This window comes from Eschscholzia californica, unplaced genomic scaffold (assembly GCF_041429995.1).
Source record: "Eschscholzia californica isolate CP2 unplaced genomic scaffold, dmEscCali1.0.p SCAF_4, whole genome shotgun sequence".
Taxonomy (NCBI): Eukaryota; Viridiplantae; Streptophyta; class Magnoliopsida; order Ranunculales; family Papaveraceae; genus Eschscholzia; species Eschscholzia californica.
The window spans coordinates 16,704,032-16,720,440 of record NW_028238461.1 but is presented as its reverse complement, the minus strand read 5'-3'; the positions used below and the strand labels follow the sequence as shown (position 1 = coordinate 16,720,440).

At 34.4% G+C, this 16,409-nt stretch overlaps 1 protein-coding gene across 1 annotated transcript; it reads left to right on the top strand.

The window, feature by feature from the left end:
- Positions 1-3,712: 3,712 nt before the first annotated feature.
- On the top strand, positions 3,713-11,997 carry LOC147543250 (Di-glucose binding protein with Leucine-rich repeat domain-containing protein). The gene is made up of 9 exons (XM_086634148.1): positions 3,713-4,081; positions 4,179-5,231; positions 5,315-5,465; positions 6,097-6,168; positions 6,905-6,973; positions 8,813-8,881; positions 9,683-9,760; positions 10,482-10,690; positions 11,493-11,997. Exons 1-9 carry the CDS (start codon positions 3,982-3,984, stop codon positions 11,597-11,599), a joined length of 1,908 nt encoding a protein of 635 aa, XP_086490274.1. The 5' UTR covers positions 3,713-3,981; the 3' UTR covers positions 11,600-11,997.
- Positions 11,998-16,409: the final 4,412 nt, after the last annotated feature.

Genomic DNA, 16,409 nt, shown 5'->3' with positions numbered 1-16,409 from the left:
GTTTACCAAACTACTCAAAACCTTCAAATGTTGTCAAAATTTGACAAACATTATATATAATTTACGAAACCGTACATGTAGTTTATAATACAATATATGATTTTTTTTTTCTTTAATGTATGTGTATTTATGTGTGTAGATTTGATATACCAGATGAAATTTCAAAGAGAATCATCAAATCAAAGTGAGTCAACGAAACTAATGGAGAGTACATGGATGGGCACCATTTTTTAACCAAATAAGATTTTGTACTTTTTTTTGTAACAGAATGTAAAGGATGTGTAATGTAAAAGAAATTATGTGTAATTTATTGAACAAGACCCACATACATTTGATAAATTATGTTGTATACTTGACAAATGATGATTTCCTCGTCATAAATAATACATAATTTACGTATTTGTTTCATAATTTGTATTCTATGTGTATTTATGTATGAGTAAAAACGAAAACACATGTTGCTTTAATGTTCTTAGAAAAATATACTATTTCCAAAACTGAAAGTTAAGTGAGAGAAAGTGATATATATGTTTTATATATTAACCCCCAAATCACGCTAAATTGATCCTTGAAAATATACTATTTCCAAATCTGAAAATTAAGTGAGAGAAAATTGATTTGAATCGAAAAAAAAATTACATAGTAAGAGAGAGAAATTGATTTGGTTTCCAAATCTGTAAAGAGAGAGAAAATTGATTTGGTTACGATTTTTGTTTTGAATTGATTTGGAAATAGATTTGCTTTCCAAAACGGTTAGAAGATAGAGAAAAATCAATTTCGGATTTATACGTTAGTTGCTTTAAATCCCCTAAATCACGCCCACATTAGAAACATTCCAAATTCACCCTGGAAAATTAAAAATCCCATGATTTTTGTAGGAGGGACATGGACGGTAGTTCTCTCATAAAGAATGGGTTATTATGTCCATAATGTAAAAGGACTAAATATCCATGTTTTGGGAAGATTGAATCATAAACCTTTTTTGAATATTATTTTGGTCTATATATCCACGGACTCAAAAGTATATTTTTCGACTTTCGTAGACATCTGTGAATATTTGTGCACATTGATGGACATTTATTATTTTAATATTATTATTATTGTTTAATCACATGAAATAATATATTTGTATGAGCATTTCAAAAATATATTTTTTGACTTCCGTAAATATCTGTGGACATTGATAAACATTTGCTTAATATTTATTATTTTAATATTATTATTGTCTTATCATATGAAATAAAATGTTTTTATTAGTATTTCAAAAAAAAAAAAAAATTAACTTTCGTAAACATCCGTAGATATCAGTGGACAACTTTGCAAATTGATGGACAATTAGTGGATATTGATTATTTAATATAGTGGCATTTTATGGATTTTGAGTACATGGACAAAATGTCTCTTGTTTTTGTAAAGACAATTTGGGCTCAAAATTTGTCCCAAATCCTTCACAAAATCCACCAAACTATGAAGTATATCAAAGTCCTGTGGATATTTTGCCTATAATTGAATGTCACAGATATTCGGGATTTGTAAATGTCTAGATTTGAATGTCTCAGACATTTCAAGATTCTCAAATGTCTGAAATGTCCCAATCCCCCTACATGGACATTGATCTATCAAGACACTTCACAATATGCATATTATCTAAATGAGAAATAATATTGATATTTTCATGACTCCAATATCGAATGTGTACTATATTTAAATATCAACTCTTAAGGAAATACAACATCACAAGTTTGGCAACTAGATCTATGCGAGTTGTTTTACTCTTTACCATAAATTCCTGGTTTTAAGAGATCCTGACTCTTTAAAGACATTGCACTAATAACAACTTGATTTTAAGACACCTGACTCTTTAAAGGTCATATATCAATTTTTAGAGGGCATCTTCTGAAGGACCTAAAATCCATCTAATCTACATTTACTTTATTGAACATAAGTTCGATAAACGACATCGAACCTAGAACCTCTAGGTTGTAGGGGAGGTTCGGGTCTAAGTAGCCAAAGCGGTTGTTTTGGGCTCTAACGTAATGAAGAATTTCATAGTTTGGATTTTGTATATCAATTTCGGAACAATAATCATATCCTAAACAAACATATAACATAATTTAAGTTGTAACTCAATTGTTAAGAGTTTAGATCATGTGATAGAGGTCAAAAGTTCAAATATTTTCCCATAACCACTAGGAATTTTATTTACTTTTTTTTACATGTATTATGTAAGGTCCCAATTTTTAATTCTGTTTGGAATTTCCAAATATTTAGGTCGATTTTATCAGATTGAAAAGTGGATGTCCAACTACTACACCAAATATCCAAAATAATGGACAAGAACATTGAGCAATTGCTTCCCAACTTGGTAAGTCTACCTACTACATCTACTTCATTTTTTTTTTAGTAACCCACACTAACAATGTTTTTGTCTTTTGATGTCTCCATCTATTATATAGACCACTTCCAATATAGTCTTGGTTTACTTTCTTTTTTGTTAATAGTTTTACTTTGACGAGTAATGCACCAAAGGTTATTATTAATATGAAAGTATCTATTCACAACTTCCGTATAGTTTTATATAGAAATCGCACGGACGCAATAGATAAGTTCTTTTTTGTTATGTTCTCACTTTGCTAATTAGAAAGGCAAATTTACTCGAAAGAAAATAAATTTTAAATCTTATAAAAAAAGGAAGCATCCAAAGTGGAATTATATGGAATTTTCATCCGACTTTTGGAGGAAAATAGAAGGTGCTTCTAAAGGCGCTTATTTGTCTGCTCCAGACTAATTATTCTGAAGGCGTTCGACATTTTTAGCCATTTCGTGTTTAGGTGCCCCTGCTTTGATCATCCTTCGATTTCATCCTACTCTTCTTCTTCTTCTTCAAGGTCTTGAAATGGTTAAATATTTGTAATATTTATCATCAATTTTTGGTTGAATTCGAGTGATTTATAAGTGACAATGGAGTTTATCAGATCATGAAATTCTGAATTGTCTTCGATTGATTATGGTCCAAGTCTAGCTTGAGAGGCTAATAAAAGTCTCATATTGTTCACTCCGAGAGCTAGAATAAAGTCCCGAATTGAAACCAATCTGAAGGTATTCTTGCTGTTCCACACTGAACAAAGACACTTACAAAGCTTGCTGATTAACAGAAAGTAAAAATGCCTTGTATAATTGATTTTGGTGCTCCAAATACACATAAAAACCTCCTAATTTTACTTATGAAAGAGCTCTACTAGCAATAATGGGAAGCGCTTCATAATAAACATCAATAATTGATTTTGGTCTCGAATGGGCAAAAGCGAATCACCACAAGAAAATAATCGTGGAGAGTGACAACATGAATCTCATTAAGCATCTTCATAATAAACATCACACATTACACTGACAATCTCTTATACACATGCAGAAAATCCAAATAAATAACAAAGAATTTTTTTTTTTATGAAGGGAAATAACAAAGAATTTGGGGAGGTGAAATTCAAATACATTCAGAGAACTCTAAATTCAAGCGCAGATAAATTATCAAAATGGTCGAAGAAGAAGAACGCAAGTAAAAAGTGGAAGAATGTACCATATATGTTAGTAAATAAATACTGTAATAACTATGTGGTTTAATTAATGAAACTAGTTCAACAACAAAAAAAAAAATAATAATAATAATAATGAGAAGCGCTTATAAGTTATAACCACCAAATGAATTGACTCCACTCGGAAAACTAGAGCAAAAAAGTGAGGCGCCCACCCAAAAATAGACCATCAAATATTTTCTAATTTCCTACAGAGTGAGTGAGCAATTACTCCTCTCTCTCTCTCTCTCTGTCTCTTACCGTCCCGCTAATCTCGCCTCATTTTCACTTTCTCTCTCTAGAAGTCTAGATTCACTTCTGCTCTTTAGCTTCCTTTTTTAGTCCTTCCCATTTCTCTCTCTTTTCTCATGTCCGAACAAACAAAAAACCCCAACCTTAACCACCAAATATGTCTTCTCTTATCATCATCTTCTTCTTCACTTTCTTCTTTCTCTCTCTACCTCTTCGTCTTCTCTCTTCTCCTTCTCCTCCTCAACTCAACTCCTTCGGTACTAATCACTTTCTCTCTCTCTCTCTAAAACACAATCAACATTCTCCTTTTCTTTACTAATTTAACTCATTTGATTGTTTTTTTTTTTCTTGCAGATACTTCTTATCGTATAGATTGTGGTGGTCAAACAGATTTCATCAACAATTTTAATGAATCTTGGTTATCAGATCGTTTTTATACTGGAGGATCAATTGGTTTAGTTTCTGAACCTCTTCGTTTTCCTCAACAACAAGAAAAAACCCTAAGATTTTTCCCTCTTTCTTTTGGTAAAAAAAATTGTTATATCGTTAATGTTACTAATGGCCGTTATTACTTCCGTACATTCACTGTTTATGATAATTATGATGGGAAATTGCATTCTCCTAGTTTTGATCTATCAGTTGAAGGAACACTTGTTTTTAGTTGGAGATCTCCATGGCCTGAAGATATTTCTAAAACTGGTGCTTATTCTGATCTATTTGTTTTTGTTAATGATGGTGAAGCTGATGTTTGTTTTTACAGTTTTGCCACTGATCCTCCTGTTATTGGATCTCTTGAAATTGTTCAGATTGATCCTTTAGCTTATGATTCAGCTTCAATTGGTGATAATCTTATGTTAGTTAACTACGGTAGATTGACTTGTGGGTCAAATTCGTTTGGATCAGGGTTTAGTAACGATACTGATAAGTTTGGAAGAGCTTGGCAATCTGATAGAGATTTTAGGGTTGATAATTCAAACCCAAGTACAATTAAGGCTTTAACTACTGTGAAAAAGATAACTGGGACAAACCAAAAACCTAATTATTTTCCAATGCGTTTATATCAAAGTGGTGTTACTGTTATGGGGAAAGAAGTATTGGAGTACGAATTATCTGTTGATGCGAAATTAGATTACTTGTTGTGGTTTCATTTTGCCGAGATTGATGATAGTGTGACTGGTATTGGGCAGAGGGTTTTTGATGTGTTTATTAATCAAGTTAATGCAAGTAGGATTGATATTTTTAAGCAAGTTGGAAACTTTGCAGCTTTTAATTGGCATTATACTGTGAAGAACTTAAATAGTACAGTTTTGAGTGTGAGATTAGTTCCAGTTGTTGGTGCTCCTTTGATTAATGGACTAGAGAATTATGCATTGGTTCCCAAGGATCTTGCTACAGTTACTAGTCAAGGTATGTTGATAGTGTGATGGACATATATAACTTAATTTTTGGACATCATATTTCAATTAACTCATATATGCATTCTCTGACAGTGGTTGCAATGCGATCGTTAAAACAGTCTCTTCGTGTTCCTGATAGAATGGGTTGGAATGGTGATCCATGTGCTCCTACAAGTTGGGATGCTTGGGAAGGAGTTACCTGCAACACCAATAAGGACAAATCTGCTCTTGTGGTTACTCAAATGTAAGGCTCTTATTTTGTCACTCAAGATAGTCCAATTGCACAGCATAATCTTAATTGATCACTAATCTTGAAAATTTGAAATCTTGTATTTTTTTTAATCTTGATTAATCTTTGCAATGTAAAAAATAGCTAGGATGATGATCTCGGCCGTTGATCTTCGAGTTGTCTCACTCTCACTCTCACTCAACCATGGTTTTTTGACCGATTTTGATTCATTACCCATCTCACGAAACAGCTTTTGTGAAGCCAATTTAGATGTAGTGGTAACTGGTAAAAGTATTAGAAGGTTAATTTGGAAAAACTGAAACAACTGATGGGAGAACACTGAGATTTGCCTTTTCTTTATTCATGAAATGTGCTTGTTGCTTTATCACGATAATCCTATTGTGCTAGTTAAGTCATGGAAACCAATACTTTTCTTCCTTCCAATATTTCCCCCCTGCCAATTTTTTCTTCGTTTCTATCTGTAAACAATGAAACTTGCGTCGTTTTCTTGTTGAAATGATCTAATATTCATATTTTAGCTTTCATTTTGATTTAGCGTTGAAGTTTGAACTAAGGCCTTAAAATTGTGTTTAATTTGAGCATACATTCTTTTATTTACCTTTATACGTGTTTATGACCTTGCCAGAGATGTTGGAAGTCAGGGCCTAAAAGGATCAATCAGTGAGCAGATAAGTTTTCTATCGAACCTGGTAAGCCTGTAAGTATCAATTATAATAAATCTTATGTTATTTTCGAAAGTTGGACTGGTTAGTGAATTAACAATCTTATAGGATTGAGAAACTAGAATCATAGAATGATAAGTTGCAACTATTTGAACATAGTCTGTGTAAGTGCAGTCATCATTTAGTTGCTTCTTAAAGGCTTGTGATTTAATCTACCGAATATATACCTATGATCCTTGGAAATGAAAATTTCAAACATGATCCTTGGTTTCTCTAATATCACTACTTTTAAACCGGGGTGGCAGCATCACAATATTTAGGTCGGCATAACCTAAGCTTAAACCCTTGAAAGAGACTGTGATTAGACAACCGGATCGACCATTCTCATAAGGTGAAATCTAGAGGCGATAGTCCTTTATATGCAGTATATATATTGCTGGTACAAGGATGCTTACTGAGGTTTCAATCTCTGATCTCTCCAAGAGGAGTAAAGTGTAGTTGACCATTCGGACAAGTGGGCATTGACTACATATTCAGCTCTATTAATATGCTGTGTATAATCGATGATGACACATAGAAGATGCACATTATGCATTGAATATAAACTACTTGTAGCCTTCTGTTAAATTTATCTGCCTCTATAGGTTGATAATTTATACTTGGCACCTAATATGTGTGATTTAGATCCATTTTAATTAATCTGTTAATCTAAATTTCTTTACTTCGGGACCTTCTGTTGTTTTACTTCTTGCTCCACTTCTCTACATGCAGGAATTTAAGTTTTAATTCTCTTGAAGGTTCTATACCACCAGGACTGGGGCAGAAGTCTCTTGTGAAAGTGTAAGTATTACATCCTCTTGAATTGCATCACCAAATTACTTACTGAGTACATCCTCAGAAAGCAATAATCTTACCATCTATGAGCCACTTATCTTTAGCAGTTATTGACATCTTGCAGCAAGTGTGTATTTGATTCAATTTGCTAATTCTACCATCTAATTTGCATTCCAGTATTATGCCGTACTATGACACCTTTTAAAGTTGGTTTGAATCCTCTGAAGGCTGCATTGACAACTATAGCCTAATCATCTAAAAACTTTCTTAATAGGACCGAGTGGGACACAACAAAGTATGAAAAAGAGAACGATGATGAGTTGTACTAACACTAATGGAGAACTATAGTAGGTCAGGTATATCACATTGACTTCGATGATGACCCTATCTGCTTCTTAGGCTCATGGAGTAACACCTGCTGCCTTCTTAAACATCATACGCAATTAGCATAGGTCACCACTGGCTACTGCAACTGACCTTGTTGCTGCAGCTAAATCTACTTTAAAAGGTTATGGAAGTTATTTTTGAAACACCCCGATGTCTAAAAAAACGTTTTTCCCGTCTCAAGGCGGTTTGTTGACTTGTTCTGGAGAAGAGAATCCCTACCTTAAGGCGTATGCCTCAATGCACAAAAGGCATCCACCAATTCTCTTAGAAAAATAATGATACCACATTTATATAAAAATATAAAATAGGATAGTTTTTTTTTCACTTTGCTACAATAATTTAAAGACACAAGTCTAAGAAACAAGAAATATAAATGGTGTTACTTTTTTTTATGTTGCATAAACTTAACCGATGCTTGTAGACAAGGTTTTAAAAAACTACCGTATCATACGCCTCGAGGCGAGGCGGTACCGAGGCGCCTCAAGGCGTACGTTTTTTAGGTCAGAAAAAAAAGCATTATTATTAGTCATCTTCTTCTACTTCTCTTGTTGGTTGATGGCTTCCTGCTACAAGTCAGACTCTCTTCACTTCTTTAGTCTATCTCTACTTCTCTCTACAATTTTGAGTCCCTGACTTCTACTACTGGCTGCTGCTAGCCTGCTACTAGCATGCTACTGCTGCTAGTTTGCTACATGTACCATCTTCTACTTTTACAATGAATACTTTCTAGTTTTACTATTTTTGAAGTTTTAATATATTTTATGGTATTTAATTACAAAAACTTGTTATAATATATTTTTACATAGTTGATGTCATTATCTTTAGCAAAATTTTTTTTCTTCGTATTTTACGCATCGAGGCGTGCCTCGAGGCACCGCCTCGCCTTGTGAAAGCAAACCGCCTCGAGGCGTAAAATCGTATTTTCAAGTTGTAGATATGTTTTCTGTAGATGCATACGCCTCGAAGCGTACGCATGTACCGAATTTTAAAAATGGCGTCCCATAAAAAAACAGCTGCCGAAATACTCAAGGTTCCACCTTAGGATTTTACTTTGAGCCAAAATCCCCAAACCAAGTTAAGCAGTATCACATGGTGCAGTAGATCAAGGGAGAAAAATGGCACGTTATGACACTTGACAAGTAGCCATAATTTGTGTTTGTTACCTTTTAGTTCATTTCTTAGAAAGCTAATATAGTACCTGTGTCTCGAACGCAAGACCTAGAGGGGTTTTTATTTTGAAATAAGGGGGTTCTTTTATTTCATCAGCTTCAAAAATTCATTTCTAAAAGACATGTCATAATTTCTGTACATAAAAGGTACTCGATGTAAATAACCTTCTTTTCATCACTTTGTGCTCGTATTTCTAATGGATCAAAGCTTCAAAAGTAACAAAGTTACCTCATATATGTATCTTTTCTTAGGATTGACTTTTATTTTTTTCCTTGTGCTTCTGTGTAGGGATTTATCAAATAACCAGTTGACTGGTTCCATACCAGATAGCCTGTCTTCCTCCAGTTTGCAACTTGTGTAAGTGTTATTATGACATTCATATCCTGTCAATAGTTAAAAAAAATATATCTGTGTGTCACTGAAACGTAAATGTTGTTAGATTTGTTAAAGAATAATGAGAAGAAATTCCAATATATGCTGAGAAAAAAGTAAAAATTATTATAGCTCAATACAAGAAAAATGTTAGAATGAGGATCCCTGAACAGAACGCAAAGACAAGGAAGATTAGGGATGATTTTGCTTACCTGTGTTTGTGATTAGCATAAAGTCCAAAGCAGAGGATGAAATTCTGCAAACCTGGAAGTGTTATCTGGGTAACCAATACCTTCTTCCGTACAATTACCGCACAACTCGGATGGGATGCTTTTGTTAGATATGGGTAATCAGATGGATAGTTCAGGTAGATTTCAACATAGGATCTGAATATTTGTAGTTTTCATGATAGCTACAGATCAGCACATTATTTTGCCAAATTTTTGTATGCCAACTTAAATTTTCCATGTGATGTCAGCTAAATGAAGACCATTGCAACAACAAAAAAAACACCAGACATAACTAGGATCTGAAATTTATGGATGTCTCAGATATTGATAATTTTATCAACTTGGAGAAAATCTCTTAGAATTCTGAAGTCCCTTAACTGAAGTTTTTTCTTCCACGAGGTTACCTTGCTCGAAATAAACAAAAAACAGTATTGTCCGTTTGATGCTTCTATGTTTTATTAACAAACTACATCATTATAAAACAAGAAACTGTTTACCTTAAGATTATTCTCGGAATCAGTTCTCCTTGCCTAATTTCATGTTATCACAAATTCAGGCTATTAAATGATAATCAATTGGAAGGTCAAGTACCAGAGCAACTTTACTCGATTGGCGTTCATGGTGGAGCTTTTGAGTATGTTATACTGAACGTTATTCATGCTTGTTTTTTTGGTTAACTTGTTCTCATTGGTCTCTAGAACAAAATGGTATGCACGTATGGTGTTGTCTTGTTCACTCTATATTGTTTCTCGTTAGAGTGCCAGAAGTCTGTTGCCTTTGTGTGGCAGTTTGACAAGTCGACGACACTATAATTGCTATAGACTCTACATTTTCTCAAAGTGCAATTTTGTTTCTGATCTGCATGTGCCTTGTCTTGTTGCTCGAGAAGTGAACAAGTTATTTTCCTCCAAGAAGTGATCTGCCTTGGCCATGCCATCGTTGACCCGTATATCAATATATACTACATAATATGTATGTATATACATACATAGGCTACAAACATTATTATAATAGTTCAAACTTATCTCCAGCAATTGAAAGTTTCGAACATATCAATTTACTTGGGCATTCCGCCTGGGGTTGTGGCTCAAGCTACCCCGGCTCGAGTTGATCCCAATTCCCATCTTCTTTACCTGTTAAAACAAAATCACTGATTCTTTGATTAGTACCCATAACCATCCAAAATTTGTTCGACGCTTCTATTTCAGTGGCTTAAAACTTGAAAGCGAAGTTTGTAAACCTTATTTTATCCGTTGTGAACTTAGAGCTGTTATTGTTATGCTGGGTTTTATTTTGAGCTCCAGCTCTATATCATCATTTCCTGCCCTTGACAAGCTTCTCATTTTCCTTTTCAGTATTACCGCAAACAAAGGCTTATGTGGTGTGCCATCCTTACCAGCATGTCCTCTATTCTGGGGAAAAGGAGGGTTGTCCACTGCTGGTAAAATAGCGATTGGTGTATCATGTTTGGCTATTCTCATTCTAGTGGTCGTGATGATTTACGTGATCTACATGAGAAGACGGAGAAATGATTATGATTTTGGTCTTCCTCAAGATCTAATCTGTAAGTTATCAATCCTTTCTCTTTATTTTGGCTATTTAAATTGATGCACTTTGTTCTCTTGCTATTTAGGTTTCATATCTTCTCAATCTTTAACATCGTCTATTTAGTATACGCAAGGTCACTTCATGATATCATATGATCTCTTACGAGTTGACATTCGATTGATAAAAGTGTCTTATCGAAATATAAAGGTAACAATAGTTGTCCCCAAACCTTCTCCTTCCTAAACCGATAAACTAAAACTTCAATTTAGAGTTTCCTTGTTTGTCTCCTGATGTAGATAAACCCTAAACTGTACATTATACATGCACTCCGTAATTTTCATGCTTACATTTGGGTGTCCATGTAGGCTCCTACGACATGATATTCCTTTCCTTGAGTTTTGTAGTTGGGCTTCTAAGTCACTTGTAAGTTAAGCAAGATCATCCTCAGTCGGGGCTTGTTTGGTTTGATATCTTGAGCAGTTAACATATTTTATTTAGCTGGCCGAAATAATTGTTTCCGACTAAATTTTTCGCAAATCGAAAGACATAATTTCAGCTGCAGCTAGAGAACCAAATTGGTGTCTCGTCTTAGATGGTAGTGCTTTTATCTAAATCTGAATCTAAAAACTGACACTGACCGGGTTGAGTTGAGTTTGAGTCCATTTGAGTCGAATATATTTTTCAGAATCAGTTGAGTCAGATTGTCAAACACCACTTTTAAGCTGATTTTCTTTTCAGTCGCATATAGAATATCTTTTATTTCGATCCAGTTCAATGAATTATGTACTCTCATCTTTGACCTTTCTTTATTTTTTCAGCACTTTCAGCAAAGCGAAATCGATACCAAAGACAAAAGTCGTTGATGCTTTTAGAGATGGAAACACCTAACACTCAAAGATTCCCAACGACATTGAATCCACTTTGATATCTCTTGCTCCTCGAAAAAGTATACAAAAGAAAGAAAAAAAGATTCATTTTATGAGGTTGCATCTGCTAAAGTGGTTTGATGCTTAAAGGTGAGATTGTATTATAGGATCCTTCAGTATAGAGCATTTGACTTTCTGAACAATTTTTTCCAATCACATTGTAAAATCGAAAAGTCAACATCAAAATTGTTTAGGAATGTTTCAAAAATCAGTAGATGCTCTCTTGTATTTTGATCATGGTTCCAATATAACAATGTGAAAATTCAAAATTAGATTGAGTTTGTTTTTTTTTGTAATAATCTCATTTTTTTTGTGCTTTATATATGGGAGAATAATTGTTTAATTATATTGAAGAAAACCAACAGGCAAGTTAATTTTAATAGGTACAAAGATTTGGTATATTGCTCATGTAAAATTAGCTTCATTCCTTGTAATTAGTTATTGGTAATGTTTTGATTTTCCTTTAAATATTTCAGATATAAAATAGTTGTGTAGTCTAGCAATATTACCTCAGCACTTTTTAATGTCTGATTAGGGTGTCTTGAGGCAAATAATTTTTTATTTCTCTCTCCCAATTCTCTCTATTGTTTCGGAAATTTGTTCGCACTAGAGTCGACAAATCCTCCAGAACCCTACTCTTTTTCTCTTATCTCCGTCTTCTTCCACCGTCTGTTCGTACTAGAGTCGACAAATCTTTCGGAACCTTAATCTTTTTCTCTTATCTCAGTCGTCTTTCAGCATCTGTATCTCTCCCTTCTGTTATATTCGTCTCTCTTCTTCCACAATTTTGTCTCCTTTGTGATTTTAATCTCGTTCTTCTTCTATCACTGGTCTCTTCATCTCTCTCTTCTTTTTAATCTTTCTCTCTCTCTCTCAATACAATAAAAAAAATAAAAAACAGGAAATCAAAAAAATAATTTAAAACAAGAAATTGCCCAAGGCTAGATAAAAAAGATGAGCGGAAACACAAACCAAAAATTTCCGGTTGTTTGAAATACTTATATCCTTTTTTAAGGCCAGCGCTTTGGGGAAAGCTAAATAATTTCCGGGGTGTGAAATTTTAAAGGGAATATGTAGAATTTTAGAGATTTTCCGGAGAAATAAATTTTAAGGGGAAACAAAAAAAAGCACTCCACCTCACCTCACTCTCTCCACCTCACCTCTTTGTCTTCTCCGATTTGGTCTCCGGTCGGAAAATTTTCCGGTCGGGGACCATGAAGAAAAAAAAAAATTTCACTCTCTCTCTCTCTCTCTAGAAACTCCGGCAAAGGGAGGATTACATGGCTCGGCCCGTATCCAAGTCGTCAGGGAGGCGGATCCGATGGAGCCCTAACATGAGAGGTCAACATGAGTTTCCAAGGTGTCTCGCGCCTTGCTCTCGCTTCTCAATAAATAAGGTCAGCCTTGGTAAGAACTCTGTGGATCTTTGAACAACAAGGGGGTCCGCGGAAACCTGCTCGATTACTTATGTCCAGTTTTGCCTCGAGGCAGGGGAAGGTGGATCCGAGTTAAAATTTACCCAACTTGAGCCCTGACCTAGACTGAGGTCTAGAGAAGAGTGAAAATAATCAATTAATCCCGGTTTGTCCGAGCTGCAAGAATAGTCTGACAGAGTTGTGTGACGTGGAAGTCCAGAGCACACCAAAAACCCATTTTCTGTACACAAACCATTAACTGTACGTCAAAAGGTATCTTAGTGTCAGAAGACATGGAATCATCAATTATTATCCTCCTAACGACCATCGACACGTGACTTTCATCTAATTCGATGCCTTACCATCTCATCATCTCAGCAGATCATCACGACTAATCAATCGAACAAATATAGGCAAGAAAGTTCAATTTCTTTACTCATATTTAGAATTTATTTATTTTAACTGCAAAAACACCATATTGATTTGAGCGTCAGAGGTTTAATTTTAAGTTTTTTGCATGCTTTGTTTCATCAATTCACACAAGAAAAGTTCATCATCTGAATGTTGATCCGTCGTCATCTTAGAGATAACCGAGACCACTTTTCGATATCATCAGTGGGGGTCGGTGGTAGTTGTGACCGGAGATCGAAGGATGAAAAAAGAAGTTATGTTGCCCCATAAAATTTGACGAAATCTACAATTTCCTTTTAAAATTTTGTACTTCGAAAAATTTTCTCCTTTTCTCAACACACCGGACATGAAACTATGTAGAGAAAACTTTTGACCAAATTAAAATAACATTGTGTGACGAAGACTATTGTCAAATCTTGAAGGCCGCGGTTTTGGGGAATAAAAAAATTCTCCGGGGAATAAAGATTTTAGTAAATAAATATTGACTGAAGGACATTTTTTTTAGTCCAAAAATTGACTTGATCAATCATTCCCCCTAATCTTCATCTTCTTACTCCCTCTTTCTCTATCTTCTATCTCCCTCTCTATCGTTCTCTTTTATTGCTCTCTCTCCCACTGTCTCGCACCATCTATCTCTTGTTCTCTTATTCATTCCCTCTTCTTCTCGTAGTCTCTCTCTTAATTCCTCATTGTCTATGTCTTAGTATCTCTCTGTTGCTCTGACTATGTATTTCTCTCGATCTCTCATTTTTTTATCTCTCAATTTCTGATTGTTTCTCAATCGATCCCTCGTTGTTTCTCTCCCTCTCTCACATAGACACCTCTTCGACAAAGAGAAGTGTTTCCTTTGTCGGAACCAGACATCGATGAGGGCTTTTGATGAAACCCTCCTCGAGGATTTTGTGCCCACGAACCATTTATGGTTATGACCATTTCGTGGCTACAAAACGTTTCATGGCTACAAAATGTTTCGTGGCCACGAATACGGTGACTTCTTTACAGAGATCTATACAGACCGAGAGAGAAGAAAAGAGACTCCGAGAAAGATAGTTAAAATTGCGAAAAAGGATATGTCTACGACGAGAGAAATAATGAGAGTGGTCTCAATGAAAGAGAGAGAGAGAAGGAGAGAGAGGGGTAACATTGAGTTAGAGAGGAAACAGAAGAGGTGGCAATGGTGGTCGGCATGGTGGTGGCCGGAATGGTGGTGGTGAGAAGTTGTTATGGTGAAGGTGATAAATAGGATGAAGATTAGGGGGCAATGTTTGATCAAGTGAGTTTTTGGACTATAATAAAATATTCTCTCGGCAATATAAAAAAAAACATGGATCTCATAGAGAAGTTATTCCCGGAGATTATTCTTTATTCCGTAAAGCCACAACCATCTTGAAAATGGTGAAAGAAGATGATGAAGAAGTTGTTGAACAAACTCTTATTGTGGAGAAGATATTGAATTGAAATTGATGAAGAAACTGGTTGCAGACGTTTTGAAAATTAACGGAAATTGATGAAGAAGAAGATGATTGGAGTATGGTTGTGTACCTATTTAAAAAGAATTATTAGAGAGGAGAATGTTGTTTGGTTAGGATTCGTTTTTGGGCGTTTGTTTAGGAGAGAGAAAGTCAGAGTAGATGAAAAAGATGTTTTTGGGTATTAGATGAAAGTGTGTATTCTAGGGATTTGGATTGGTCGCGGTTTTGGGGAATAAAGAAACTTCTCCGGGAAATAAAAAATTTCCACAAAATTAGTCAACTGAGATTGACTTTTTTTTATTTCTGTTACTATATGGCTTCCAATTTGTGAGTTTAAAAAATTAAGAAGATCCTATAAAAGAATTTTGAAGAACTTTTATAAACTTGAACAAAATCTTTCTACGGATCTAAACCCTAAACTCCTTTCAAGTGTTTTTTCTTTTCTTCATATTCTTCTCCAAGACTTCGTTTTCTTCTAATTACTAAATTCTAAAAACATGGAGAACAGACGCAATATGTTTAGAAGTGATCAAAAATATATTTAAGGGCTCAAAATTAACTAATTTCTAGAGTTTATAATGTGTTTACCTCCCTTGGGGATGATTAATAGGTGAAGAAACTTGCTTTGGATGTCTCGTGGAAGTTGTATTAAGAGCTTCAAGAGATTTTGTTTGATGATTTTTAGGGTTTAGAATGTTTTTTCCATCTTTATATCTCCAACTTTGTTCCTGTTTTTAGAGAAGTAAGGGTAGTAGGGGTTGAAGATTTGATAAAAATACGTAAGACAAGTGATAGAGAAGGAAGAACAAAAAGTGTGCCTAGAAGTTATGGAGGAGATGATGAGTTTTTTATGCAGGCGCATCCCGGACGGGCCCGTAAACCCACAAGCCCGTGGCCTAGTCGGGCAAGCTAGTAATTTAGAAAGAGTCCTAGTTTAGTAAGATTCATAATGAGTCCAGGTTTAGGAAATTACCTTATGTTAGTATTTCTATTATTTAGGAAGTTTCTATGTTTGAGTATCTTTAATATTTAGGAATCCTAGTTTGAGTCTATCTAGGAAAGTCTAATATCCTATAAAAGGAGGTCCAGTCTGTCTTTATATTCATATTGCAGAGAAAAACAAATCAAGTTTAATAAAGTTTATCAGTATTTAGAGTTATTTTATCGTTCTTCGTTCTATTTTATTGTTTTCTTTTAATTCCGCTGCGACTACATCAGTTTTTCTCTAGAGAAGAAGAAAGACAAGGGGGAGAAGAAAGAGAGGAAAGGACTTATGATTTTTTTTTTTCTTAAAGTTAATTTTGTAAATTGTAATTTTTTCCTGTATTCCCTGTATGAAAATATGTCCGGGAGAGTTAACAAAGAAACATTGACTCCTTAGACAATTAATTCTTCGAAGTTTTTTTTATTCTCAGTCGCGGCCTTGTGATTTTACATGACGATCCATTGTTTTAGACTAGATGTCTATTGAACTACATATACAACTGAGCTATAATTTGTTGTAGATTTTT

Coding starts and splice junctions, on each gene's coding strand:
- LOC147543250 (XM_086634148.1), top strand. CDS start 3,982: ATGTCTTCTCTTATCATCATCTTCTTCTTCACTTTCTTCTTTCTCTCT. Junction 5,466..6,096: donor GCTCTTGTGGTTACTCAAAT/GTAAGGCTCTTA, acceptor TGACCTTGCCAG/AGATGTTGGAAGTCAGGGCC. Junction 8,882..9,682: donor TCCTCCAGTTTGCAACTTGT/GTAAGTGTTATT, acceptor TCACAAATTCAG/GCTATTAAATGATAATCAAT.